The 26,359-nt window shown below is 39.3% G+C and overlaps 1 protein-coding gene across 4 annotated transcripts in view; it reads left to right on the top strand.

The window, feature by feature from the left end:
* Positions 1-26,359, top strand: part of FCHSD2 (FCH and double SH3 domains 2) — a 162,807-nt gene that overhangs the window by 28,863 nt on the left and 107,585 nt on the right. For all 4 annotated transcript variants that reach the window (XM_037376732.1, XM_037376735.1, XM_037376731.1 and 1 more), the window contains exon 3: positions 7,083-7,128. In XM_037376732.1, the coding sequence (XP_037232629.1) occupies positions 7,083-7,128 (46 nt within the window). The remainder of the gene's footprint in view (positions 1-7,082; positions 7,129-26,359) is intronic.

Raw genomic sequence — 26,359 nt, forward strand, 5'->3', positions numbered from 1 at the left:
CTGTGCAGCTGATGTTGCAGGCAGGGCTTTGGATCTTACAAATGTGGGAGCCTTGAAACAAAGACTGCTGAGGAGGGATGAGATCAGTCTGACAGAGTGGGGCACAAGCACCTTGGCCAACAGCTAGACCTAGTGAGGAAGGCTGTAAACTAGGTCTGCTAAGGGGGAGTTACCATAACCTGAAGCAAAGGCACTGGGTCTAATGAAGTGCCTGGGGGACAGTGTCCTGGAAGAGGCTCGCCCCAGTATGAGTGGGATTCTGTCACGGGTGCCTGTGCATGAGCCTGTGCAGCTGGGAAACAAACAGCAGGAAATAAAAGTGCATGTGCAGTTGCAGAGCTGTGAGTTTATTGGGACTACAGAGGTGTGGCGAGATAGTTCCCTGTAATTTTTGAAAGGTTATGGCAATCAGGAGAAGTTCCCCATGACTGGAAAAAGGCAAATGCCATAATGATTTTCAAAGACTGCTGAAAGGAAGATCTGGGGAATAGTAGGCTGGTCAGCCGCGTTTTAGTCCCTGGGAAGATTATGGAGCAAAACCTCCTAGAAGCCATTTCCAGGGCAAGAAGGTGATTTGGAGCAGCCAGCATGGACTTACAAAGGGCAAATTGTGCCCGGTTGCCTTCCGGGAAAGCTGGCAATGTGGGCAAGGTGACAGCAGTGCATGTTGTACATGTTGACTTCAGCGAGGTCTTTGACACAGTCTCTTGTAGTACCTTTGCAGTCACTTCAGGGACGTATGGACTGATAAGTGGGTGGAAAATTGGCTCTACTTCCAAAGTGCAGGTGGTGGAGAGCAATGCAAAGTCCAGCTGGCAGCTGGGTATCCCTCAGAGGTCAGTACTGGATCAGTACTGTTAAATGACTTTAGTAACAACCTGGATGATGGGATGGAGCATGCTCGCAGCAAGTTGAAGAAGGGTATCAGACTGGGGGGAGAAGGGCTGCTAGTTAGGCTGGAGGCAGGGCCGTGTTCAGAGTGACCTTGGCAGATGGGTGGCATGAGCTGGCAAGAACATTGTGAAGGTCAACAAAGGTAAATGCCAAGTCCTGCCCCTGGGACACACCGGCCTTGAGCAACGGGCCGGGCTGGGGCAGGCAGCTGGAAATTTCAACGCCACCTTCTACATAAATATTTCAAATGTGTGTGGTTCACCATCGGGGTTCCTCCCCTGTTACTCATGTATTAGGATCTATTTCCCTTGCTTAGAATAAATACATCTCATCACTGTAAAAAGCATTCTAAATCTGTCAGTGGAGAGAGGTAGAGTATTGATGTTTAAGGCTATATTTTAACTTGTGTGCAAGGTTTTGTTTCAAAGGTAGATCGGGGTATTTTGAGGGGGGGGAGCGCTAAGATGGTGTTCATGCACGTATTCACTGTTAGGTGATTGTTAGCTTGTTCAGTAGTGATTTTTGTCTCTGAATGGGACAAAGAGAATTAATAAAATCATCTGTATAATTGTACTTTACACAATAATGGCTTTGGAGATTTCTGGGGTTGTGCCCCCCCCCCCCCCCCCCCCCTTTTATTTTTTTTTTTAAATGAGAGCTGTCTGTTGTAATGTTTCTAATGGAGATTTTTCGAGTGAGTTTATCCTTTCATCTTAAAAAAGAAAACCAATATAGTATTAGTTTGGACCTCGTTGCACACTGAATGTGTGTGCTACCGGTGTTCATTATAAGCAGAAGTTGCAAAGTCATAATTTTCCACTGGCATAAGTACTAGATGTCATTAATTATTCTTGATCAACTTTCGGGAAGCTGGAAATTTTGGAGTATTTCATGATTCACTGATTCACCTCCTTGAGCGTTGGATTGAGTCAGTTTAAAATTAGTTGCGATGTGCTCTACAATTCCTACATAGATTTAATTAAAGAATTTTTGATGGAGTGAATTATTTTTTAAACTGAATTTTGATATTGCCTTAATACCTCATAAAATAGAAACAATGGAAAATCTTTTATTCTTCCATTTGTTTTCCCATTCCTTTTCTCATTGTATTGGGGCTTTACAGGTGTACTCTGTTGATCTGCATCTGCATCACTTAATGTGGGTTTCACTTCTTGTTGTCTTGGGGGGATCCACGGTTGGGAAAGCAAAGAGAAAACAATACTGACTTTGTTTTGATTCTGTTAGGTTTACAGTAGCCTCTATTAAAGGGGTTAGAGAAAGGTTTTAGAGAGTTACCATCACCATGCAGCCTGTGCATGTGTAATCATTCCCCCCCCCCCCCCTTCCCAGTTTTTCAGCTAGATGGTACTGAAAGTGTCAATGTTGTTATTCTGTTTTGCTGATCTGTGAAATACAGTCTCTGTAGAGCTGAGCATATTATTTTCTCATTTGCTGCTCCTTGCTTTTCTTAGTGTAGCAATTGGGGACTCTCTTAGGTCAAGGTCAGTTAAAACAGGTGTTTTTCTTTAACATTCTTGAATGTTTTGAATGTGATGCTAATTTGTACGTTGTCTGGTGCTTTGCATAGTTGCATAAATTGTAAGGATTTTTTTTTTTTTAAATTAAAATTTCTAAACAAAATATCTGGATGTCCCTAGCCAGCCAATTATATTAACGCAAACTGCTAGTGCTAGGTGAGTTGTACAAATTTAGCAATGAATACACTATTTTTTTACCATTACCACGATCTTGCGCAGGAACCCATTCCAAATGTGGTTCAGGGCCCTGCTTGGCTCATTGTTGAATTTCTCAGCCTTTAAATGGAAACAGTTCACCTAGCAAAGCCCTTTCTTTTATTCAAGAGACTTATACATGAAGCATCTGTTTGCATTTTTGCTTAGCTCTCTAGATGTAATTAAATTAGCTTTTTTAATATAGAGTAATTTACTTTCCGATTTTCAGGGTGTCACTGTGTTTAACTGTTAGCTTACTGTGCAAGCTGTGACTTTCATTCTTAGATTTGTATGACTGGATAATCTTGGCAAATATAGCATTGTGTTATATAACTAATGTATATTTTAATGTTAATCTACTGATTTTTCATAAAAGTGGGAGCTTTAGGCATTTCCAGGCCAAGTGGACATCCATGTACCAAGTTGAGCCCATCTGTTTCTCCTGTTTCTTTATAGGAAGACTTTTGGAAGTATCATTCTCCACTGACCTGACTCCATAGTTCATATTTACAATGAAACTTAAAAATATATCTCAATATTTCATCACATCAGTTATCTTAAAGTGATATGAGTCATTTAAATACTTAGCAGTTGCTGGAATTTGCATTTGGGAAGTCGCAGTGACAAGTGAGGGTTTGGCACTAGTAAAAGTGGTGTTGGCAAAGCAGGGACGGCAGTAAGTGTAGTTTTCATTCCTCTGCTCCCTTACAGTTCCACTGTGTTACAGAGTTCAAGGGAAAGGTAAATTGTGTAATCTAATTTATGTAATACAACAGATCATTACGTTTCATCCAGATATGTTTTACCACATCAAGTCGTATGAATTAAGACCAAAGAATTTCCTTCCTCAGTAAACAAAGTGACCAGCTTACCCTCATGGTGCACCTTGGAGCATGTTATCCCAGGTCAGAAGCCTGGTGAGGAATGTAAGAAGGTGGAAGTGGGCAAAGTCCTGGTATGCAGCAGAAAAATCTCCACCTTCCTCCTCTTCAGATATTCTTAGTAGTTGTCAGTCTGAAAGAGAAGTCCTTTCCAACCCCAATTTTAGTCCTTACTGTCCTAATGACAGTAGGAACGACTGCCGTGTAATTCCACTGCTCTGTTTTTGACCAGACTTGGCCAATTGCTGACATTTCAAAGGAAGACAACCCTTCTCTGCAGAGCTTCTCTAGCTGTTTGTGCTTTGGAAAGAGCATTCCTTCATAATCCCTCCAGGATTAGGTTTGTTCTGGTCATACAGAGCTGTAAGCTATGGGAAGGGGCTGTAGGCAGCAGCGTGTGAGGAAATGCCGTGAGTGGCCGGCATTGCTTCTTGATGTTAAATCGTGTAGTTTGAAACCATTGAAATAACTTTCCCGAGTATGACTTTTCCTTCGCACTTGCAGCAGTCTTCCCTAGCAGCAAGCTCTTTTAAAGACAGGTGCCTGGTCACACTTCAGAGGTGTAATAAAATAGCATTTCTTTTAAAAGGTGACGTCTTGTCCTGATGGTGAGCGTAGTTTTGTTTTTATTGGTTTTCTCTTTTTGGAGACTGAAGCCAGGATTTCCCTGCAATGTGAGGATAGTGGCAAGTATGATAATTGCAATGGAAAATGGTTGTAGCATCATTATATACACCAAATGTTGCTGAATTTCTTTGTATTTATTCTTTCTCACTCTCTTTTTAAACTGTCAAATACTTTAAATACTTTTGAATGGTGTTTAGTGGGGCGAAGGGAGTAATCCTGTCACATGAATTAACATTTGCAAGATAGAGATGGTATTTAGGAATTACTGTCCAGAAACAAAAACTAAGATACTTTTTCGGATGTGCAGTTCTGGTGTTTCCTGCTCTTATTTAATTTGAGACAAAGATATAATAACAGATACTAATACTTCCTAGTTCAAAAATACTTCCTAGTTCAAATAAACCCTAAATAATGTTCCTGTTTTTTTGCAGACATACGAATTAATTTCTTAAAAACTTTTCAGTAAAAGTTAAGAGAACATTTTATTAGCTTATGGAACCAAATGTTTCCTTATATGAATGAACTTGAAATTCCATCTTGAATGATGGTAATGTCAAGACTATCCCAGCTTTGCACATCAAATCAAGATACACACATGAAAGTTTCCAGGTTTTCCAAGTTAAGAAATGATGATGCGTTTTTTAGTCAGACTCTGCGCGCGCGCGCGCACACACACACACTCACACAGTGTTTTTCTCCTGGGAAATTTGGCTACTTCAGTCTCATATTTTGTCATGTTTTGTAATATATTTATGGTTGTCACAAAAGGATTCTGGTATAAACTGTCCTGAGGTTAAAAACAGCTTTGTGTTTGACTAATCAAGGGAAATGCAGCCACAAAGCAGCAGAGAACACCAGATTCAAGGAATGCAGATGCCTGATCCTGCCAGTCTGTCAGTACTTACCATTTTTGTCATTCAGCAAAACATAGATGAAACACAAATTTAAGTATTACATAAATTGAATTACATGCTTTATTGCCAACTTTTTTGTAAAAACTCCATTTAAAATACAGAACAAAATCTAAACCTGCTCTGAAATGTTTCTAGTTTATGGAGGTGCTACTGTACAATACATTTTCTTCATGCTGGAGCTTGCAGTCATTCCAAGTCCAAGATTTCTGTTGGTTCTGCAAGTAAATTTGATTTGCATGGTATTTTGTAATTCTACACTAGGGCCAGTTGAATGCTTTTGTTTTTCTTCTCTAGTGTAAACCTTTTAATGTAGAAGGTTTTTAGGGGCTATCTTAGGCTTCCAGCTTGTCGCAATTGTTGTTACGCAATTAGTTTAAGTGGAATTTGTTTTGTATGGGGAAAAAAGACCTCATGGTGAAATACCCAGCTCCATATCTAGGTTTTGTGTAAACTGAGTATCCTTAACACTTCGCTCTGATGTTATGTTTTCAAATAAGATTAGCTTTAGAACTGGAAAATAACTGCCTTTGCCTAAAGTCTTCCCAGATCTATGTTGCAGAGAGACACTTGTTTTCTTTTACCTTTCCAGTATTGATAAAGCGTTTCAGTTATTCCTAGTAGTTATTTCTGCAGTTACTTATACTTTCAAAAGAAAAATAAGTTCTTCTAGAAGGAAACTGTGGTTTTTAGATGTTTACTAAACTGCTGCAATATTGGACTTTGAAGCAGGAGAGCCGAAAATAAATTGCTTTGTAATATTAGATGAAATACCTTGAATGCTTTACAAAGTAGATTCATTTACAAGCATCTCAGACAGCTTTACCTATTCACAGAATTGTTTCATATCGCACGGTCATGCAGCCCTGTGCATCCACCTGAGCTACACGAGGGGGATTTAAGAAGATGGGATGTGATTATTGGAGTTGGAATATGGCCAGATCTTCAGGGCTATCATTAATCTGGAAAGAATTTTAAGCAATTGTGATGCATTTAGACTTTTGTTTTACATCTCATTGGGGCAACCGAGCCCGTAATACCCTATCAGCATGTGGATACTCTTCATGGGTGAAATGGAGTAGACAGGAGTAGAAAAAGCCTGTTCAGAGCTCCTTTTGTTTGTTTTTATTGAGTTAACCTTATTATAGGATGTTCCTGAGGATTTTTTTATTAACATGTCACCATAATTATTGTGTAACTAATTTAAATAGAATTAGATTTTCTTTTGCTGATGGCGTAGCCTTAAGCTTTGTGGTTTTTAGTACATCTTGAAGAAAATGACTCTGCTTTGACTGTTCAAAGGCCAGACAGAATAGCTTAAGCTATTGAAGCAGGAGCTTTGACACATCTAGGTATTTGAACCTTCTTCCTGTTACAACGGTGCTAGTGTTGAAACCCTCTATTTGATAATAGGTTGAGATGGTTCATCGTGAGCCTGTACATGCGAGTACAGCCCTGATGTTAGTGTGGAATGACGTGCTATGATTGGCATGGAGTTCAGTGGGTCTAATGTGATAGAGCTGCATTAATGGGTAAATCAGGATATTGCTGTGGGGCAGCATGGGTTTAAAGAGAGGCTGTTAGTCTTCTGACTGCAACTAAATCAGGTGTGTTCAGTTGCTGTTGAGGAAACTGGACTTTTTCATTATTATTTTGGGGAGAAAAAAAGAACAGAAAAAAATAAGTAAGTCCGCCTAGATGCATAAAGCCGAATTCTGTTCTGTGCTACCAAATTCTTCCCTGGGCTATACCAGTGGAAAGCTGATGAGCCTTTAATGAAGTAAACTGTGTTTACACTGGTAGTCCTGGGAACTGAATTTGTCCAATAAAACTTGGAAATTTGAACATCACATATGTGAAGTCCACATGTGCTAGTTGCTAGGCTACTGATACACAGTTGTCAAACAAGTTTGCTTTTTTTGTTGCTCATTTAACTATAAAGACTGTGTAGCAGAAAATACTTTAAAGTAAATTATTGAATTTATAGTGCTTTGCTGTATGTATTAACAGATTATGTTTTTTTCCCCCTCTTTCAGAGCATTCAGTCAGAAAAGAGCTTCAATTGAGAAAGAATATGCACAGGTAGGTTCTGGAATAATTTTATTGTCTATGGCATTGTTCTCTTGATATAATTTACTCATTAGCAAATTGTCCACAGTGTGGTTTTTTTGTTTATCCTTTCCATAAGTTACTTACTATGAAAGTATCTGTTGAAGTTCTGAATTGGGCAGCTTTTGGCCTATGCAGGACTTGGGCCCATTCTGTGCTTTCATGGACATTTTGACTAGAGGAAGTTCTTGAGTGCAGAAGACATTTTTAACGTTTTTTTCCAAATTGTTATAAAGTCAATCAACTCTTTGAGAGTTTCTCAGAAGTTAGTGTGAAACCTGTGTAAAAAGTAAAATCAGGTCAATTAGAGGGAGAGGAAATGTTTTCTGACATACTCAGTCCAAAATAAATCTGCGTTCACATTCTTCAGTGAGAGCAGCTTCCTATTCATGTGAAATAAAAGCAGCCAGATTTGGCCTCCTGCTTGTGATAGGAAGTGGAATGAATTTTGATTTGTTTGTGAGAAAGGAGGGAGGATTGATTTTTCTCCCTTGTTCCAAAATTAGAAAGCATCTAATAAGGGGCAGCTGCCTGCAAAATTTACAGTAAAGGCTCTTGGCGCTTAAGTTCAAGTACAACAGATTCAAAATAATAAATTTATTTTAAAATAGATTAAAGGCAGAATAAAATATAAGTAAGGGAGCTTGTGGAGCTCAGTATATGGTAAAATACAACTGGAGATGTGCCTGACGTTACAATTGTTGATGTTGGGGCAGTGACAGCAGTGAAATGTGAAAACACAAGCTGTCGCTAGGATGTTTCCAAATGTAGTTTGTAGGCTGTTGTGTTAAGCATCCTTTTAGTCATCAGTGCTGCATCACCCACAAGTATATACAGAACAAACGTTTTCTGTGGGCCAGACTTTACTGTCAGTTTATGAAAGAGGATTTCTGTATCTGCGATGTGAACATTTTCTAGTCCTAGATTTCCTGTGTGTTGTCTCAAGCCCAAAACTCAGTAGAAAACACTTTGCAAATCAAATGAAATTTGTGCTGAATTTAATCCAAAGGCTCACAGTAGTGCTATAAGGGCCTGCAGTTACTGGTGCTCCAATTCTTTCATTGTACATGAATTTACATTAGCATACATTGATTACGTTGGCAGTTGCACTGAATTTGATTAAATATATCAGGTTTTCAGTGACAGAATCAATATAAGCCTCATGAAACTTTGATTAAAAGTATGTATTTAGTGACTTTGTAATGACACTGTAGAGAATTTAAGATCAGTTCTTAAAAACATTTATCCCTTCTACACTGGGAATGTTTTTTATATGCAGAGACACTTACAGCGGTCGCCGCATTTAGGGAATAGTCTTGCTAAGTTGGAAAAATAATTACATTCTCAGTTTCGGAAGGCTCCGTCTTAACAACGGAGGCTTTCAGATACTTGCATTTGAAAAACCCAACTTTCCAGCCATACAGCTGCATCGTTTGAGATTCACTGAATGGCTGCTTATATGAATGAAGTCTTGTGGGATCGCTTCCTTGGTTTGCTGATAAGTGTACAGTTCAGGAACAATGCTGGATGTTTCTTCTTGGGCCTGTAAAAGGATTTCTGTTTTTGAGATGGTAATAAAATTTCACATAAAGCCTTTTGCTAAGAGACAGTGCAATCAAAATAAATGTGAAGTTGTATTCACCAACAGTGGGATATTCCTTTTAAACCAGTTATAAAGGGAACTGGAATTTCTCAGTAGTTAGTTTCTGAAGCAAGATTTCTAAATCTCTTCACAGATTCTGTCCAAATGCCTTTTGTCACCTTGGGGAACTCAAAATATTCTAACTTAGGACTTTTTTGGCAAGTTTAAAAAAAAAAAAAAGTAAGGGTGGACAGTGAAAATAAGTTTCCCAGAAATGAATACTTTGTTGGTTTTAAAAAATTGTCCGCTGATGCAGTGCACTTGGGTGCCAAGTTTCTATACACAGAGTGCTTTTGTTTGGAGAAGGAGAACCTGCACAAACGCTAGTGAAATACCATGGTTCAGTGTTTATAATTTATCCCTAATTACATGGTAAGTGGCTTGAATGTATGTGATGAATTACAGGATCCATATGTAAATTGCCCTATGTCTTATTTTATCAAGGGAGTTGTTTTAATGAGTCTTTTCACCCTATTGTACCTGTTGCTGTCAAAGTTTTTTGGGGGCTGTTTTTTTGCTTATTGTTTGCCTCCAGCAGGTTCTTTACCAGCTTTTCTAGGCTGTGCCGTGGTATAAATGGGAGAAGTATCTGATGTATCAGCCCTGGTACTGCAGTTCTGCAGTCCTTTCTAGATCTGTTGTGGAGATGCACTGGGCTGTTTCACTTGTATTTTCAGTACAGCATTATTTAATATACGCTTAGAATTCCCTTAATATTCAGAATTGAGACTGTAGAAAGGCTCTCATTTCCCATTAACAGTATTCCAACTAATAGTATTTATATTGCAATTTTGTATTATTATTAGCTATCACAATGAATAAGGTAGTTGAAATCAGTGGCTTAGAACACTCTTACTAGGTGGATTTAGTCAACGTGTGCTTTTGCTGCTATCTAGTAAAAGACTTTTACCTAGCATATTAATTAGGTAAAATGTTTGTGGGATTTTTTTTCAGATCCTAAGTACATCTCTGCTGAATTTTTTATTATTAATTCACACTTTAAACTCAGCAGCAGTCTTTCACAGTCTGTGTTGTTTGCAGGGAACATGTAGGTGACCTTCCTTGTCATGTTTTGTCATGCTTTGTTTTTGCTCGACATTTAGCTACCATTGTTTCAGAGTAAAAAGTGTCTCTAGGCAGTCAGTGTGGCCTGCCTCTGTGAGGTTGAGAGTAACCCTAAAGAGCCTGAGCTGTGAAACCTGCTGCTCATTTCAGTGCATGCTAATTAGTTGCTGACTGTAGTACCTCAGCTGAAGGCATTGATAACATAGAAAAAAGGTAGGAAAGTCCATTCTGTGAGATGCCCATAAGGAGCTTTAAATTTGAACTAAAGTGCAAGTACAAGTTTCTGTTCAGATTTTTTAAAAAGGTGCTAATTGTTATGATGTTTTTCCCTGTCCATTTTTTTCTGGAAGGCCAATTAACCCTGAAGAGATATGCCTGCTTGGTAAAAATAGCTATGTTATCTGTGATCTGGAGAGAGTGGACAGGTCACTTGGTGTCGATTGCTGTGTCAGTGGCAATGAGAAACATGATACGTTTAAAACATTTTAAAATATGGAGCAAATAAAAGGTAGTATTGTTTCTATCCACACATTCCTCTTGGCAGCTATGAGTGAAGTGCAGCATCTTTTGGTGTTATTTATGACAGTGATCAGGAGAGGAGCCTTAAAATAAGGTAAAATGAATGCCAAAGGGAAAGGAGATAGAGGGGAGAGACGAGCACTAAAGGCAAGAGGAAAGGTGGATGTAAGCAGATAGTATGATTACCTTTACCAGCTTTCCTCACCCCGTGTCCCACCAGACTTGAAAAAACCTTCTTTCAAGATATCAGAAATATGTGAATACCTGTTTTCTAGAAAATTGCAATAGCATTTTTTGTGCATATATAGTATGTGTGTATGTGTATAGCTTATATACAAACACATATAATAAATATAATTTATTTTACATAACTAAATATTTACGGCCTGCAGTGCCCAAATAGTTGCTTCTTTTTTTTTTTTTTCCTTACTGTATTGGTTTTCCATTGCTTAAAATCAGAAGATAGGAGCTGACCATTTCTTCTACCATCTTCTGACAGGGATTTGCTTTACTTACGATAAAGTGGCCTTTTTAAAAATTTTTCAGTGGATTAAAATTCAGACGGTTAAAATCAAGTGATTTTCCCCCTGCCTTGTTTTACTAACTTGTGCTGTGGCTTTTGGTTTTTCTTTGCTGTTCTTTACCCTGTAGTCCAATGCTTTGCAAATGTTAATGGATTTATCCTTCTACTCTGAAGACTGGAAAGGTGATACTATTTCCCTAGTGAGAAATTAAGTGAATTCTAGCCAACATAATATGGGTGGCTCTGATGGAACGGGAACTAGATCCCTGGTCTTTTCAATACTTTTAATTTTTTTTAAAAAAATAGAAGTCTTTGGCAATAAATGCAACTTCTGCTTCAGGAATAGAATCGCAATTATTTTTCCTCCTTTGCCTTGTAAAATGTTTTGAGGTTTATAGAGGAGGAGCCCTGTACAAGTATGTACTTGCAAAGTACCTGTGCTGGCATATTAGGAAGAAGTGAGGTGTGCTTCAGTAGATTGCAGACAACTTTATTGAAAATCAAATTGTTGTACTTGTAGTAAAATTAGAACCTTTCAAGAAAGAAAGGTCAGGTGCTAGGAAAAGTGCTCCTTTTGTGAAAATACATTCCTTTATTGCAATGGTGCAGTATTGACTGTGAAAGCAGGAGGGTGGCAGACACTACGCAGGAGCAGCAATGTCTGTGAGGCTTCGGGACCATGCTAGTGAGTTCTGTAAATGCAGCCGTTTCAGTATCGAACGCAAGTTACCTGGATTAATTCAGAAATCCTGCGTGGCAAAACAACTAAAACAACTGCAGTTTGGTAAACACAACCTTACAACAGGTTTGGAATAATAATAAAAAAAATAATAAAAAAAAAATTGGGGTGAAATGAAGTGTTCCCCGACTTGGCACCTAGCTAACCCTGGGGCGTCAGTAAAGAAAACTTGAGGTACCTGCCTTGAATCTCCGACAAGCAACTTTCTATTACTTCATGCCCTGTAGTCTGGCCAGAATGTGGGTTTTCTATTTTTTTCAGCCCAAAGGATACAGAAGGTTACTGTAGCCTTATGAAGAGCAGGGAGAGACTGTAGACTCTACGGGTGGGTCCCTGGCTTGGGGACAAACAAGAAGCAGCTGTAGGGTGACCGTCAGCAGCCTGTTTCGTTACCGGATGGACTTGAGGATGATAATTAGGTTTACTGCTGCAGTAAATCTCCTCTAGAGTATTTCTGTAACATTTAAGAGATGTATCTTGGTTTTAGTTTGTCAATGACCTTTGTAATCAAGCAGTAATTTAAAAAATACCTGTGAAATGACCTTTTGGGGTGGAGAAGATGTATTTTTAAGACTTAGGCATACTTCATCTTTTAGGGAATTAAGAGCTTTGACCTCAGTACCCCAGATCACCTGAGGAGGGGTTTAGATGTCAATTAACAGACAGACAGAAACTGGTTTTTTTCTCAGGCTTATAGAAAAGAAAGTTGGGTATTCCATGGTTTCTCTGCAGAGAAACTTCTGCTTGTAGTAAATTAGTAAACTATGCAGAAATTTCCATATTGGGCAGTGAGGTGAATGATTGCTATATCTGGATGTACTTGATTGCAGTTAATTTTGGAAGACAGCAAATTGCTTTGAAATTTGTCTCTGTGTGTATTGTATTTTCAAATTTTCTGAAGGAGACACTGGGGAAAACCCAGTGTAAAGTATTTTTCCATGGAGGAGCTTACTGCATGTCTTGCAGGTGTTAGCTTTATCATTGCTATTTTAAGACAGACAAAAAATTCTTAAAAAACAGAAATCTTTAAATTTTTGAATTTTGTCCATATAATCCTTCTCTTGAGACTTTCAGTATCTCTACTGTACTGACTGAGATCTTTTTAGAAAGCCTCATCCAGCCCAGCTCATGCTGGCTGCATGAGGTGGCCCCGCAGGGCCGAGATAGTCCATGTGCATTACTCAAAAGTATGTTAATAGGTTTGAGGTGGCTTCCTTCTATTTTATCAGTAGTATTGCACAGCATTTTATTAATCTTGCAGTGTTTTCTTAACTGAATCTGAAGACCACATTTTTGCCCACCGGTGCTGGGGAATGTTTTCCTCCCAGCCAGAGCTGTGGCCTCACTGTCAGAGCCTGGAGGGACACTTTCTGCATGGGCTTTATCCAGCTTCAGTGCTTTCCCATAGTGGCTGTGTGAATATGGCACCTCTTTGGCCTAGGAGAGTCCAGTTTTTACCTGTCTGTACAGGAACACCTACTGAAATCCAAGGTCCAAATTGAATTTTCTGCCTTGCCAGTTGTAGGAGTTTCTGTAGGAAAAGTCAGAGGACCCGCTGAAGCTTCACCTGACTTTTTTTTGGATGTTACTCCCTTAAGCCTTGTTGGCACAGCTACTTGGGGGAGGGGGGAAAGTCAGATTCAAGAAACCTGTGGATCCAAATGCAAAAGTGCCGGAGCTGTTCAGGTCAATTCCTGCACAGTGATATTCCCTCATGTGTACTTTGGGGCTGTGAGGCTTCTGTGTTTCTCCCGCTTTGGAATCGTGCTCTGTTGATACGATCTGTGATAGAAAACCGTGTCAGGCAGGTTTGCTTCTAAACATACTGTGCTGCTTTCTGTAGATTTCTTCCTGCTTTGTGAATAAAAATATAAAAACCTGAGCAGGTTTCTGGGAGGAAAAAACAAGTGGAAAAAAAGTATGTTCCTAACCCCAGAAACCAGGAAGGATGTAGACCTTCACAAGCAGTTGATGCTTTCTGGGCGATGTTGTCATTGGTTGACACCCATGTCACCACGGGGCACTTGAAGCACAGGGCAACCGGTGGGAGTTCTCACTTTCTACCTTCCAGCTCCAGCGGTCCTGTCTGTGGACATCTCTTACTCCTGAAGCACATGGCTTGATGCAAGCCTGAAGAACTGTATGAGAACGCATTTTGTTTCAACTTCCCTAGTTTACCTAGTGACTCAGATTATTTTTGGGGACTATTTTGTCCTCTTGGTTAGTTACTCCTTTGCTTATTTTTGTTGTGTTTAGTTGATGAAAGCACAGAATACTAAGAGGGCCTTGTGCAGGTGCTTGGAAAACTCAGCTGAACATGGCTTACATCAATGATTCTTTTGACTGTTGTGTTTTGAGGTCTTAGTTACTGGTATCTAATGTTGGTTTTAAATTAAAAATTCATTAGATACTTCATGAAAATGTGTTGCATCTACCTTGCCAATGCATAACAGTTTGGCAGTGTTCAAATGCTGACCTATGACTCCATTTGCTATGACACACTGATCTATGAATCACCTGGAAAAAATGGTGGGAAATGTCCGAGTGGTTCTCATGAAAATATTACCTGTTTTATTTTTGCAAAAGGCAGAATCCAGTTGGTCTAAATGTTAATTAAATGGCTGTTTCTTATATGAGAAAGAGCATCTCCATGCACATTTATCTTGTCCTGATATTCCAGCATTTATAAAAATGAACATCAGTGGGTCAACTGTTTTCTCTTTTAAAATGTGAGGTGTATGGGTATGTTGATTAGAAGGTCTTTCCTCATTAATGTCACACATTCTCTGTGGTACTAATACGCTTGTTTATGTTAGAAACATAAGGAAACTGCTGCTTTCCAAATACAGAATATTGATCATGTTTGCTTTTTCAAAGTCCATTTATAAATTTAATCTCTGCACCTGATAGTGGGCCTAGTATTGCTGCTAATGCCAGTTCATTGTCCATCACTCCATTAGCCAACAGAATTTCCCCTCCCCAGTCTGAATTTCTCGGTAGCCTCCATCTCCTCTTTTTCCACTTTGCATATATATTTTTTTTCTTAAAGCCTTGTACACGAATTGTGGCTTTTGTTTATTTATCTGACAAATGAATTTTTCCCAGTCTGTCCAAATTTTTGATTGTTGTTAGTTTTGCTTGTTTTTCTTATTTTGGAGTGATTAATCCCTTTTTAAGAGCTGGACAGAATTGTTGCATATCTTTGTTTGAGACTTTCTCTGCTTACACAACTTAATTGGATTAAAATCATTGATGTATAAGGCATCTCCACCTTCCAGTTTAAGAATTTAATAATCTTTGTCTAAACAAAAGTTAAATAGTTGTCTTGCTGTATGCTTTCATTTTCTGTTTAAAAAATAACCTTATAATTTATAAGAACCATCTCATGTTTTACTTTCTAGAAGTGTCCTGCAATTAGTAATAGCTCCAAAAACATTTTTCTGGAAGGCAGATTTCTAGCAGGAAAAAAGTTTATTTCATATATCTCCTTGGCAAAATAAGTTCTCTTTATTCTATGCCATCATTCAGTTTACGATATTTCTTCTGGATGATCTGTGATGATCCCTAAGAGAGGCTTAGGTTCATTCAGTTAAGGTACAGAACTAAGAAAAACCTGTTTTTCTATCTAGATTATGGGAAGTATGTATTCATCAATGAGTAATCACACTCCATAAGGGTCTTTATCCCTTGCCATTTTCCTGAAAAATCTTATATTTGGTGTGCGTTGTGTGTATGCACATGATTTCAGATGCACCTGGAGCCTGTACTATTTTTGTCTTAAATCTCAGCTTGACAGGCTTTCCAGTTTTCAGGAGAGGATCCATACCCGCTTCCTGGTCACTGCTCGATGTGGAGATCATGCATATTGATGACCTGGTTTGGTCCGTTAAGCTGTGATCCTGCATAATACATCAACAGAACTTACTGGTTCCAGAAAGAAAACACCTGCTTTATACTACCTTTGTATTATATTCTCCTATAGTCAAACACCATTCAAAACACCAGGATATCAATAAGAAGTTGAAGAAAATGAAGTGTAAGACTTGGTAGCTATTCATGCCATTCTTTCCAACAAAGCATGGAGAATCAGTGGCTGTGAATGCTACAAAGACATGATCTGCTCCATTTCATAAATGGTTAAGAACGCTATTGTGAATTTTAGAATAACTTGTAGAGACAAGTTTGGCAAATCAGGTGTTATAATGGGATTATTGATACTATTCTGCACTTGTCACAGTTCAGCCTCTTAGTGCACGTTTCCCTTTTTACTGCAAAACAAGAAGCTCTTTAGAATTCTCTATATTAAATGTCCGTTTAACATTTAATATAATATACTTTGCATGGAACAAAGACTATGGGTCTGTGTGTGACATTCCAAACAATATTATGGGTGACCTCTTTTTATGTAGATTTTGCATTCAGTCGTTCATGTACTTTCTTCTCCAAGAAACACGTCAGCACTTAAAGCGGGGGGTGAAAAAAGTCAGGTATCTGATTTAAGTCTCGTCTCACTGACTGTTCTGTTCTCTTAGATGAAAAATTAAAATGCTTTGTACTGAAATATTTGTCCATTTAAAATTTTAAAAGGCAGCCTTTTAAAAATGCTAAGCTATCTGCTAGTTTTTATGGAATTCTTTAGGTTAAAATAATATTTCTGTAAGAACAGAGGTGGACTGTCAGCTTCTATTTTCAGTGAAAACATCTAGTTCCTTATAAAGGGGTTGCTAAGCTTAGGATTACGCTATTTCTACAAAGAAAGCCCTTCATAAAGAAACTACATTTTTTGCTGAACTGATGCAAGTAAATTTCTCTTAGCCTGCTTTTAGCCCTTGTTTTTCTTTCCAATTACTGTGCTCGTAAGCATCCACTGCCTGGAATTTTGATACGTGTAAGTGGCTCTACTTTCAGGTGAAAAACTTTATTCTTAAAAAACTGTTCATTTTTTCTTGGTCTTTCAGTTGTAGCGAACCAGGCAGCGTATCTTTTGGTCTGCAGAGTTACCTGCGAGCTGCTTCTGTGGGCATCACTCTTTTCTCTACTGTAGGTTGTGTGTGTTCGTTTCTTCCTGCATCAGCATTGCAGCTTTCTTCTAATATGTTCAATCCAAACGGTCATCCTTCCCAACATCTGCTTTTGTCTTTCCTGTGATTTAAGAGGACCAGGCAAGTCACAGCTCAATACTTTAAAAATAAACAAAATGGAAACTTCGGGCCTCCAAAGTAGTGGCAATACCAGCGCTGAGTCAGAAGTCCATACCAGCAGTATGCTACCTAGTCTTTTCCACCTCTGTCTGGATTCCTTTTTCACATGTCTTGTCCTGAGTGTACAAATGGAAGACTCTTTTGTTTCCTAGCTTTCCATACCAGTATGCCTCATACTCATCACGTGTTCATCTGGAAGTTATTTAATTCTGGATTTATGTCACCCTCCTAACACAAATACTTTGTACCCGTTTCTTCTAAACCTTAGGAATGACTTGGGAGAAGGGAGTGGAATACAAAGAGGTATTAGTAGATGATCTTGATCAGCAGAGTCTAGTTCAGGACACAAAATACTTGAACATTTGCTTTCTTTAAAAGATTGGTGAGAAAAGTTGAGTAACCTGGAGATGCTAAACTGGTAAAATGTAACAGTGAGCCAGCTCAGGGGTCAAAGTGAACATCTCTAGCAAGATGTGACCGTAAGAGCTCTCCCAAAGGAACAAAGAGCTTTTCCACTTGGTGATGTGTCTGCCTGCATCTTTTTCAGTGGCAGCAATGATACTGTTCACAGTTCCTGAGACTTTTTTTCTCAGCGTTAAGAGCAGGTTTCCTTGGGGAGGGGAAGTCTTACCTGAGATTTTTTAGAACAAAAGTCAACCAAGTTGGTACTAACCAACATCTGCTGCAAGATATCTCTGCCTGTGGCAGGGGAGTTGGACAAAAAATGATCTATAAAGGTCCCTTGCAACCCAGACCATTCTGTGATAACTCTGTGATGTTTTAGAACGTGAAAAATTACTACTAAGGCGAGGCATACAGCTTACAGTAAAAGAGCCCATATCCTATTTGTGTTTGGGGTTTTTTGGGGGAAAAAGAAAGATTGTTCCAACCATATTTTAATGGTAGTTTGTTTCATTCTAGTTCTCGTGCACTTCCTTCCCTTGATCAAAAACTAGTTTTTACATCCAAGGGGATGGGTGGCAGGATTGTCCCTGCAGTGTTTCTGGGGAGCAGTTAGAGAGGAGGTGGCTGAAGTGGGGAACAAGGTGTCTGGGTCAGGTATGTAGTAAGAACACTCTTGAGTAAAATTGGAATGGAGAGCAGGTAGTGGTGGAGGGTTAAGCAGTTCACAGACCAGGAGTGAAGGTGGTGTCATTGCCATTAAGTTGTCCCTCATCGAGCCACAGTCATGGCTGCCTCTTCCTTTCCTGGGGCCTTTGCTCAATAATGGAACTCTGTTTCTACTGTTAATTGTAGAATCAGGATAATTTTGGGTGGAAGAGATTCCTGCATGTCATCTGGTCCAACCTGCTGGTCAAAGCTGGGTTGACTTTAAAGTTCAGTGAGGTTTGTGAGGCCTTCATCCTTTTTAACTTTACAAAATGGTGAAGCATGGAGATGCCCAAACCTCTGTGGGGCTGTTCCAGCATTCAGCAGCCTCATGAGAAAGGTGTCTTCATTCTCACAGCTGTTTGATAGTGCCGGCCTACTTGAGCCACCTCTTTGGCCATTTACCACCCTCCTTTTTCACAGTCCTCTGGCAATGGCTGTACCTGCCTTTCCATGCTTTATTCAGTTTGTGCCCTTGCTCTTGCCTTTTGGGCTGGTATCATTTCCCCAGGGGTGGGAAATGCATCCTGGTTTGCAAACCACACTGGAGATTTCTGTGCAGAGATCTACAAGCTGTCAATGTGCCTGTGGATGCTCTAGGTGTATCTTGTATGGTTTGGTGGGTTTTGGTGGATTTTTTTAAATCCCCAAAGTTTCTAGGTAAGAAGGCAAATATTTGGCGGACAAGCATCACCTATCAACCATTCCTCTATTTTCTAGCACGCTGCAAACAAGTAAAAAACCATTTGTCTTTTAACTTTCTTTTGTCTTCTGTTTGTGTTTATGCCCTTTCTCAGTTAGCATTTGTTCTGGAGCCGTCAGTTTAAAAAAAAATTCCTTTGTATTTCAACATAACGTTGCTGCTTTACCTAATGAGCATGTTCTCTGTTACAATCAAAAGCCCATAATTTAGGGAAAAACAGCAATCACTGAATTGCCTGAGAATGGTACTCTGGAGAGTGTAATTAAAAAGAAAATGTTTGTTAAAACAAAAAATCCATATAGAAATAAAGGTATGTAGAGTTTCATTCTTTGTTTTATCCTGACGTGCAGCTGGTTAATTCAGCTAATTAATTTTTCTGCAATTCAGAGAGTTTGCTGGTTTTCAAATGTTAGGCAGACAAAAGTAATTCATAAGAGTTGTTACTCTTTCTTCTGCGGGACTTGTTTGATTGTACCTTCTGAGTGGTAACTAGAGCAATTTTGGACTATGACTCCATGTGTTTTATGCAGTGATATTTCTGAGAAGTTATTCTTATTTTTTCGTATTTCTTGGATAATGTTACCTTAATTTTACTGAGAATAAGGTCTCAATTGGTTAAAAAAAAAAAAGTTAGCTCATTTAACCTACTGTGCAAAAATTAAAACACATAAACTTGTATGTGCACTGTGAAAAATGCCTGAACATACTTTTCACAGGAGTGGCCTGTCATCCTTGCAGTTCTAGAGCGGTCCCTGACCCTAGTGATCCAGGTTTTACGCTTGACACTTAGTAGTTTATTAGATGAATGTAAGGTAAACTGGGCAGACCACCTTGGCTACTAAAGCTGTTTGTCTTAGACAGAGGATTACTTTAAAGGGTACAGTAGATGCGTTCTTAACTATTTTTAAAAACTATACTCCCTTCTTCCTCTTTGCAACCTTGGAAGTTACACTTTCAGACCTGTACAAACCAGAATGTGTTGACAGCTAAAAAACCCCAAAAGACAGAGAGAGAATGTTTAAGTCAAATCTACCATAAATGATTATTCAGTATGAGTCTACGTACACAGTAGTGGACTTGTTCAGTTTCATACAGATAAAAGGCCTTTTATCAGCCGGTCCTGCTTACTCTCCCAAGAAAGAGGAGGGAGAAAGGAAACGTAAGGTTACCCAGGCCAGTGCAAGAGAGGAGTCCAATTGGCATCTGCAAAGTAATAAAAGATGTGCTGCTAATCTAATAAATATGTGCTAGCAGCAAAGAACTCTCTCTGTGTGATCTAGAAAAGTGTGTGTGTGCTGATGTTCATATGGCTTACTGTTACGGTAAATACATAAGTAAATGGCTAGGATGCTTCTTCCACAGGTTACAGAAATAAGTCTTATTCTTCATGTCCACTGCAGGCTCTGGAGCTACAACTGTGCAACTCTCTTACTGACTTGCATGCTTTTTGCTGAAGACACGGCATATTTATAAGCTGTAGATAAGAAACATTCACATCTTCTTATTCTTTACCAGTAATATGCAAGCATTCATTTAACAATAAAAGTGATTTGCACATATTTAAAGGAACTGTTGCAAAACATGACCAAAAGGTAGGTATCACATCAGCTTTTAGATCCAAGGGGCTTATTTCTGATAGTCCTCCAAAAAATGGCTGTTGCCTCAAACATTTCTTGTTATATTTTCAGGTCTGTGTGGCCAGCTTACCTCAGCTGGGTCATTCCTTTACACATTGTTTTAGAAGCAATAAATAACAGTATCTTAAAAGCTTGGTACTCTGGTTTTTTGTCAGTGCAGTGCCAAAGATCTTTGAGATGCCAGTTTAGAAGTGGTTTTTTTAGATGTTGGTTGTTGGGGTTTTTTTATGTAATAAAACCCACTCCAACCCTAGAATAGTGTTTTGTTTTATTTTTAATACAAAGCCAGCATTGATGAGGGAGCATGCTTTCCATCCAGATTCTGGAAAAAATACATGGTCTGGTATACGGTACATATAGATTATATGCTCCACTTGTTTACTGGGTTTGTACTATCATTGAAATAATAATTAAGCAAAAAAACCTGCAGTGTTTTCTAGAGCACTAAGTGAAACTTCAGTGTAAGTCAACAGTTGTTTGCTACTTAGGTGAAAGGTTTTAACCAAATCATGATATTTTGGACAAGTTCAACAAAACTGTTACTTACCTTAGCTGTAAAAAATTGGGATAGACGTAAGCATGTTCTTGAAGTACAATGCTGAACTGAAGCCAATATGGGGAAGTAATCTGTGTTATGACATCCATTCTAATTATATAAAATTCATGTATGTGTATGAATCTCCTAATTGCAAGTATGAAATAGTGAAAACATACTGGGGATTAATCTCTTGAAATGTCAATGAAAGTGGTGTGGTGGTTGTTTTCTTAATCTCTGAAACTGTTTGACTTAATCTTTACTCGGTAGCGTTCATTGGTTTGTATCCTACTAGTCGCAGCACTGTACTTGAGAACAGGGTAATAATTTTTCAGCGTTTTCCATGAAAAAGTCTATGCAGTTAAGCTTCATATTGGGAACTTTCCATGTATATTAAAATAAATTAACTCTGTACTTCAGGTATATTGAGCAAACATTTTGAAATACAGTTTGACAGGTAAGTTAGTGACATCATCATCAATAAACATGAATGTCACACATGAAGTATAGAAATCTAGCATAAGTATAGTGCAGGAACAAATCCTTAACATTGATTTGCATTTTGATTTGTATATGTTAAATGTTCCCTTCAGTCACCAAAATTGTTTCAGTGATTGTATAGAATTTTTCCTCCTATCCCTTTTTATTTTTTTTAATATTATTCTGTATTTTCTGCTTGACAGTTATTCTTATGGGTGTTCATTTCACTGGCAATGTGCTTCATACACTGCCATTTGCAGTTCAAATGGTAGTTTGTCATATTTTCAACAAGAATAAAAGCATATTTCATACTAGTTGCAAACAGAAACGAATTGAGTAGGAGGAAGCCTGCAGATTTATAAAAACAAAACAAAACAAAGCTCAGCACTGGTTTTCTTAGCTCTGATTGTGTACAAATGTAGCTCCAAGCTTTTTTCACCTTCACAAACCATAAAGGGGTAATTTAAGAAAAAAACCCCAACAAACAAACAGAAAACAAACAGTAAAGGCTGGTCGCATTTTTTGAGATACAAAATTTGTGAGCTACTAGATTTCCTGGATTTATTTTTGTTCAGGATGCCAAGTACATCTATGTTTGCTTTTTGGTTGTCCATATAGGCTAGCTAGAAATTTTCATTTTTCCTATCGAACTATTTTTCTTCTGTTTATAGTAGTGTCCTGAAAGACATTTTCTGCCTGGTGTTGATTTTCTGGGTTTGTTTTTCCTGATAATTTCTGTTCCCTTCAGGTAGAGCAAAGCATCTGTATGAATGCCCACCAGTATATGTCCCCGGGGGGGGGGGCGCGGGATTTGTGTAGTAGGATTAATTTTTTTTTGGTGTGTTCATAAAAGTATTGTCTTCTGGATAAGAATAGTATGCTATCTACTTTTTTTAAAGGAGCTTTCAAATATACAACTATTACAGATGTAACGATGATACAATTTTTAATTTCACTTTTATAAGAATATTTGATGAAAAATGAGGAGGGAAAGCAAACTTTTCAGTTGATGTGCGTGGTTTTAGGCCTTTGGTTTTGAAAACAAGCTGTAAATACGTGCATACTGCTCTTAGACAGAAAAACATAAAGAAGAAAGCTGTAGAAATTAATCCAGGTTGTGGAGGCTGTGACAGAACATGAATGAAACCATAATAATGTATAGTCCTGTAAAACTGAACTAAGTCTTCCATAGTGAGTTTCATACATGTAAAAGAAAAGAGTACATAAGCGTTCCTTGTTTGAAAGATCATCATTCACCTGTACTCTTACATCTAAAGTCTGAGATCCTGCCACGTTCTACTTGAGTTTTCTTTGCCACCAAGCTTGCCACCATGACTGACTTGTCAGTTGTTCCTCAAAGTCAGGAACAAAAGGTTTCATGCCAATAGATGGCCAAGGAAAGGTTCTCAAAGGGACATGAGGATCAAAGATCAAAAGTTTCTTTAAACACAGCTTTCCATTTCATTCCATCATGTTGTGTGCTTTTAAATAAAAGACATGGCAGCAGTGTGAAGACCTTTGTTCATCAGCTGCTTAACCCTTGCTCTCTCCTAAAAGGGGTTGTGTGGAGACAGAAACAGCTGAAATCCATCGAAATGTTTATTTCTGATCATTCTGGTAGCCTATAGATAGCATGTTAGATTTTGTGTCTCCTCCACTTAAAGTGAAATCCCTTTCGCCTAACAACACCAACAGCATCACCAACAGCGAAATTATACAGATTCACAGAATGGTTTGGGTTGGAAGGGACCTTCAAGACCAGCCAGTCCCACCCCCAGGGCCCCCTCCCCGCAGCCCAGGCTGCTCCCAGCCCCGTCCAGCCTGGCCTTGAGCCCTGCCAGGGATGGGGCACCCACAGCTGCTCTGGGCAGCCTGGGCCAGCGCCTCGCCGCCCTCACGGGGAAGGGTTTCTTCCTCATGTCCAACCTAAATCTCCCCTCTCTCAGCTTCAAGCCATTCCCCCCTGTCCCACCACTCCCTGCCCTTGCCCAAAGCCCCTCCCCAGCTTTCCTGTCGGCCCCTCCAGGCACTGGCAGCTGCTCTAAGGTCTCCCCGCAGCCTTCTCCTCCCCAGGCTGCACAGCCCCAGCTCTCCCAGCCTGTCCCCACAGCAGAGGGGCTCCAGCCCTCTGACCAGCTCCGTGGCCTCCGACGGGCCCGCTCCAACAGGTCCGTGTCCTTCTGATTTCTGATGCTGAGGACCCCCGAGCTGGGTGCAGCACTGGGGGGTGTCTGGTGTGTGTGTCTCAGCAGAGGGGAGTAGAGAGGAAGCATGGAGGCTGACAAGTTAATATTGTACAGATCATCTACAGAAGTTGGCATGGACTGTGTGCTTTGTTGTTCTATTAAATAGTAGATTGAACTAAATCTATTGAAGATTGTGAAGATTTGGGGAATTAGCTGCCTTTTTATTTTTCCTGGCAATTCTTGAAAGTAATATAAAATACAAAATTATTAAATGGAATTGGATAGATCCTACTTGTTTAACTTGCTGTACTACGATGAAATGTGTTTTCAGGTAGCTTACAGAGTTTTAAAAGTGTGTTTCCCCCCCCCCCCCCCTTTTTTTAAATATTTTTTATGGTACTGTAATATCTTTAGATAAGCATTTTTGCTCTGTATCAGCAGTGCAAGACTTCATATAACAACAAAAGTATTTTTGCAGGTGTAAAAATCAGGAGGAACGCAGGTCTATTTTTTGAAGGTGAAACTTACAGCTGCTAGCATATTTGAGGCCTTCATCAGTACTGCAGAATTAATTTCTGGTATTAGTGCTCTTATTTCTGACGTGGTCTATTCATTGCATCACCTTGCATTCACACAGTGTACTCAAGTGAAGCGTTCAATGGTAGAGGAGTGTCGTGCAATTCTGTTCTTGCAGTAGACTCCAGAAAGCAATAAAGAGGTTTGATTGCAAGGAGAAATCATGGTACTTAACTAGCTGTTTTGGTATGTGGAGACTTCTTTGTAAAACCTAAAGCAAAGATGAGCATTTCAGTTCCTTCTCTTCCAGCCTTTTGTTTCTCTTGAGCTGTTTCTTTCTATGACTGATGGCAGTGGAAAAACTGACAAAGCGAAACCATTTCTGATTGCCCATTTGAACATCTGTGAAGGAAGGGACAATAACGGCAACAGCCATTGTGATAGATGAAGCATAAATTTTATGAGCAATTTTTTTATTATTTTTTCAGTAAACCCACAAATTATATCTTTTGTTCCTGTCTCTAAAACTCCAAATGGTGAAAAACGTTTGGATCCATTGCTATTATCCTTCTGTGGTCAATCTTCTTTCTATTTAGGTTGTCTTCATTAATGCCTCTGCTCCAGGTCATGGTTGAAAATGCAGTTGTTGTGACACGTTTGGCTACCTGCATTTTCAGAAATTCTCCCTATGTGATGTGCATTGACCACTCAGTCATCATAGTTCCGATTTTGGGGTTGTTGTTGATGGTGGATCACTAGAACTGAGCTATGTGAAAACAAGCCTGTCATTCTGTGGGACAGGGTGAGGCACTGGATCTGCTGGGGCTGATGTCTGAGGATGGCATCATGATGCGTAGCATGGCAAGACTTCCTAACTCACCATTTCCATCAGAGGTAGCTGGTGTCCTCGACGTATGGGCCAGATTATGTTCCCGGTATGAGGTGTGGTGGCTGTTGGACAGATTGTGTGTCAAAGAGGGGACACAAAATAGGGGGCAGAGGATCCTGTAGGGCCCTTGTGCTTCGGTCAGGGTGTATTCAGCATACAGGAAAGCCGATGGAATAAAACTACCTGAAGCAAGACGTCTTGATCAGTAATCAGTAGAAGTATTGCCTAAATACAAGGTAGTAGTTCTGCTTCCTGGCAAGTTGTTCTTCCAGGTGTTTTACTATAGTTGTTACAGCTCACAGCCTTCCACTACTAGTATTATTGCACAACAGTGAAAATTTGCCAGCTTCTGGTTTTAGCAGCCGTATGCTGCCTGTCTCTGCTCCAGATGACCTGCTCTTCATGCCTGTTCCCCCTAGTGCTGTTCCACCAACCTTCCAAAGGAACTTAATGCAAAATCCCTGATACCCTTTGTGTTCTGGAACAGCACAGACGTCACCTCAGGTTCTTGCAAAAGGTGGAAGACGTTAGGACAAGTCTTGAAGAAAACCCCTGTGAGAAAATATGGAGAACCTGTAGCCGTGCCAGCAAATTTGGCAGGAAGGCAGTGGGCTTTAGGCTCGTTTGCTGTAGATCTCTGCCTGTGTTCCCACTCTTACTGTGATTTTATTTTAGAGCATTCTTTCAGGATGTACGTCATAGTCCACGTGTCAGCTTTCATCTGGTCTTGATATCCAGCCTGGTCTAAGATGGTTTAGGTTGCCATTTTTTCCCCTTGAAATTTTAAGTGGATTTCTTTCTTACGATATTATTTCTGAATTAAAAGAGGTTTGTTGTTTGTCTGGAACTCATGAGATTACAGTACTTTCTGTTGTTGATGTAACCCAGCTTATGTGTTCTTTGAACCTTACTTCTACTAGTTTCATCTGGTGCCCTCAATGTATGGAGAAAGAGGAAACAGTTAATTTCCATCTATTGTCACCATGTTGGTCATGATTTCATAAATCAACATGGCATTATCTTGTCCCTTCAGTTGTCCCATTTCCTAGGAGAACCAGAGAATCCAAGATCTCAGAGTCATTCCTGATACAGCCATTGATCCATGCATTCTTACCATCCTTGTTCTTCTCCGCCTCTTCACTATTTCTTGGAGATGGAGCGGAGGGAAAGACTGTAACAGCGCACAGACAGCTGAGATGGTGCCCCATCTATTCCTGCAGTGATAGCAATAATCTGTTATGTTCTTCCTTCCTGTCTTAACTCCTATCACTGTTGCATTTTTTTATTCTGGATTGTGGGGGGTTTTGACTGTTAATAGTCACTGATGTTTTTCATGCACCTGCCTGTTATAACCCCAGGATCTTGACCCTGTATGGAAAAGGTCCCCCTAGCATACTGTTGTTTTCCCCTCGTTTGCTTCTCTTTACATTTATTGGTATTGAATTTCCTTCCCATTTTA

Source organism: Falco rusticolus, chromosome 2, assembly GCF_015220075.1.
Source record: "Falco rusticolus isolate bFalRus1 chromosome 2, bFalRus1.pri, whole genome shotgun sequence".
Classification (NCBI taxonomy): Eukaryota; Metazoa; Chordata; class Aves; order Falconiformes; family Falconidae; genus Falco; species Falco rusticolus.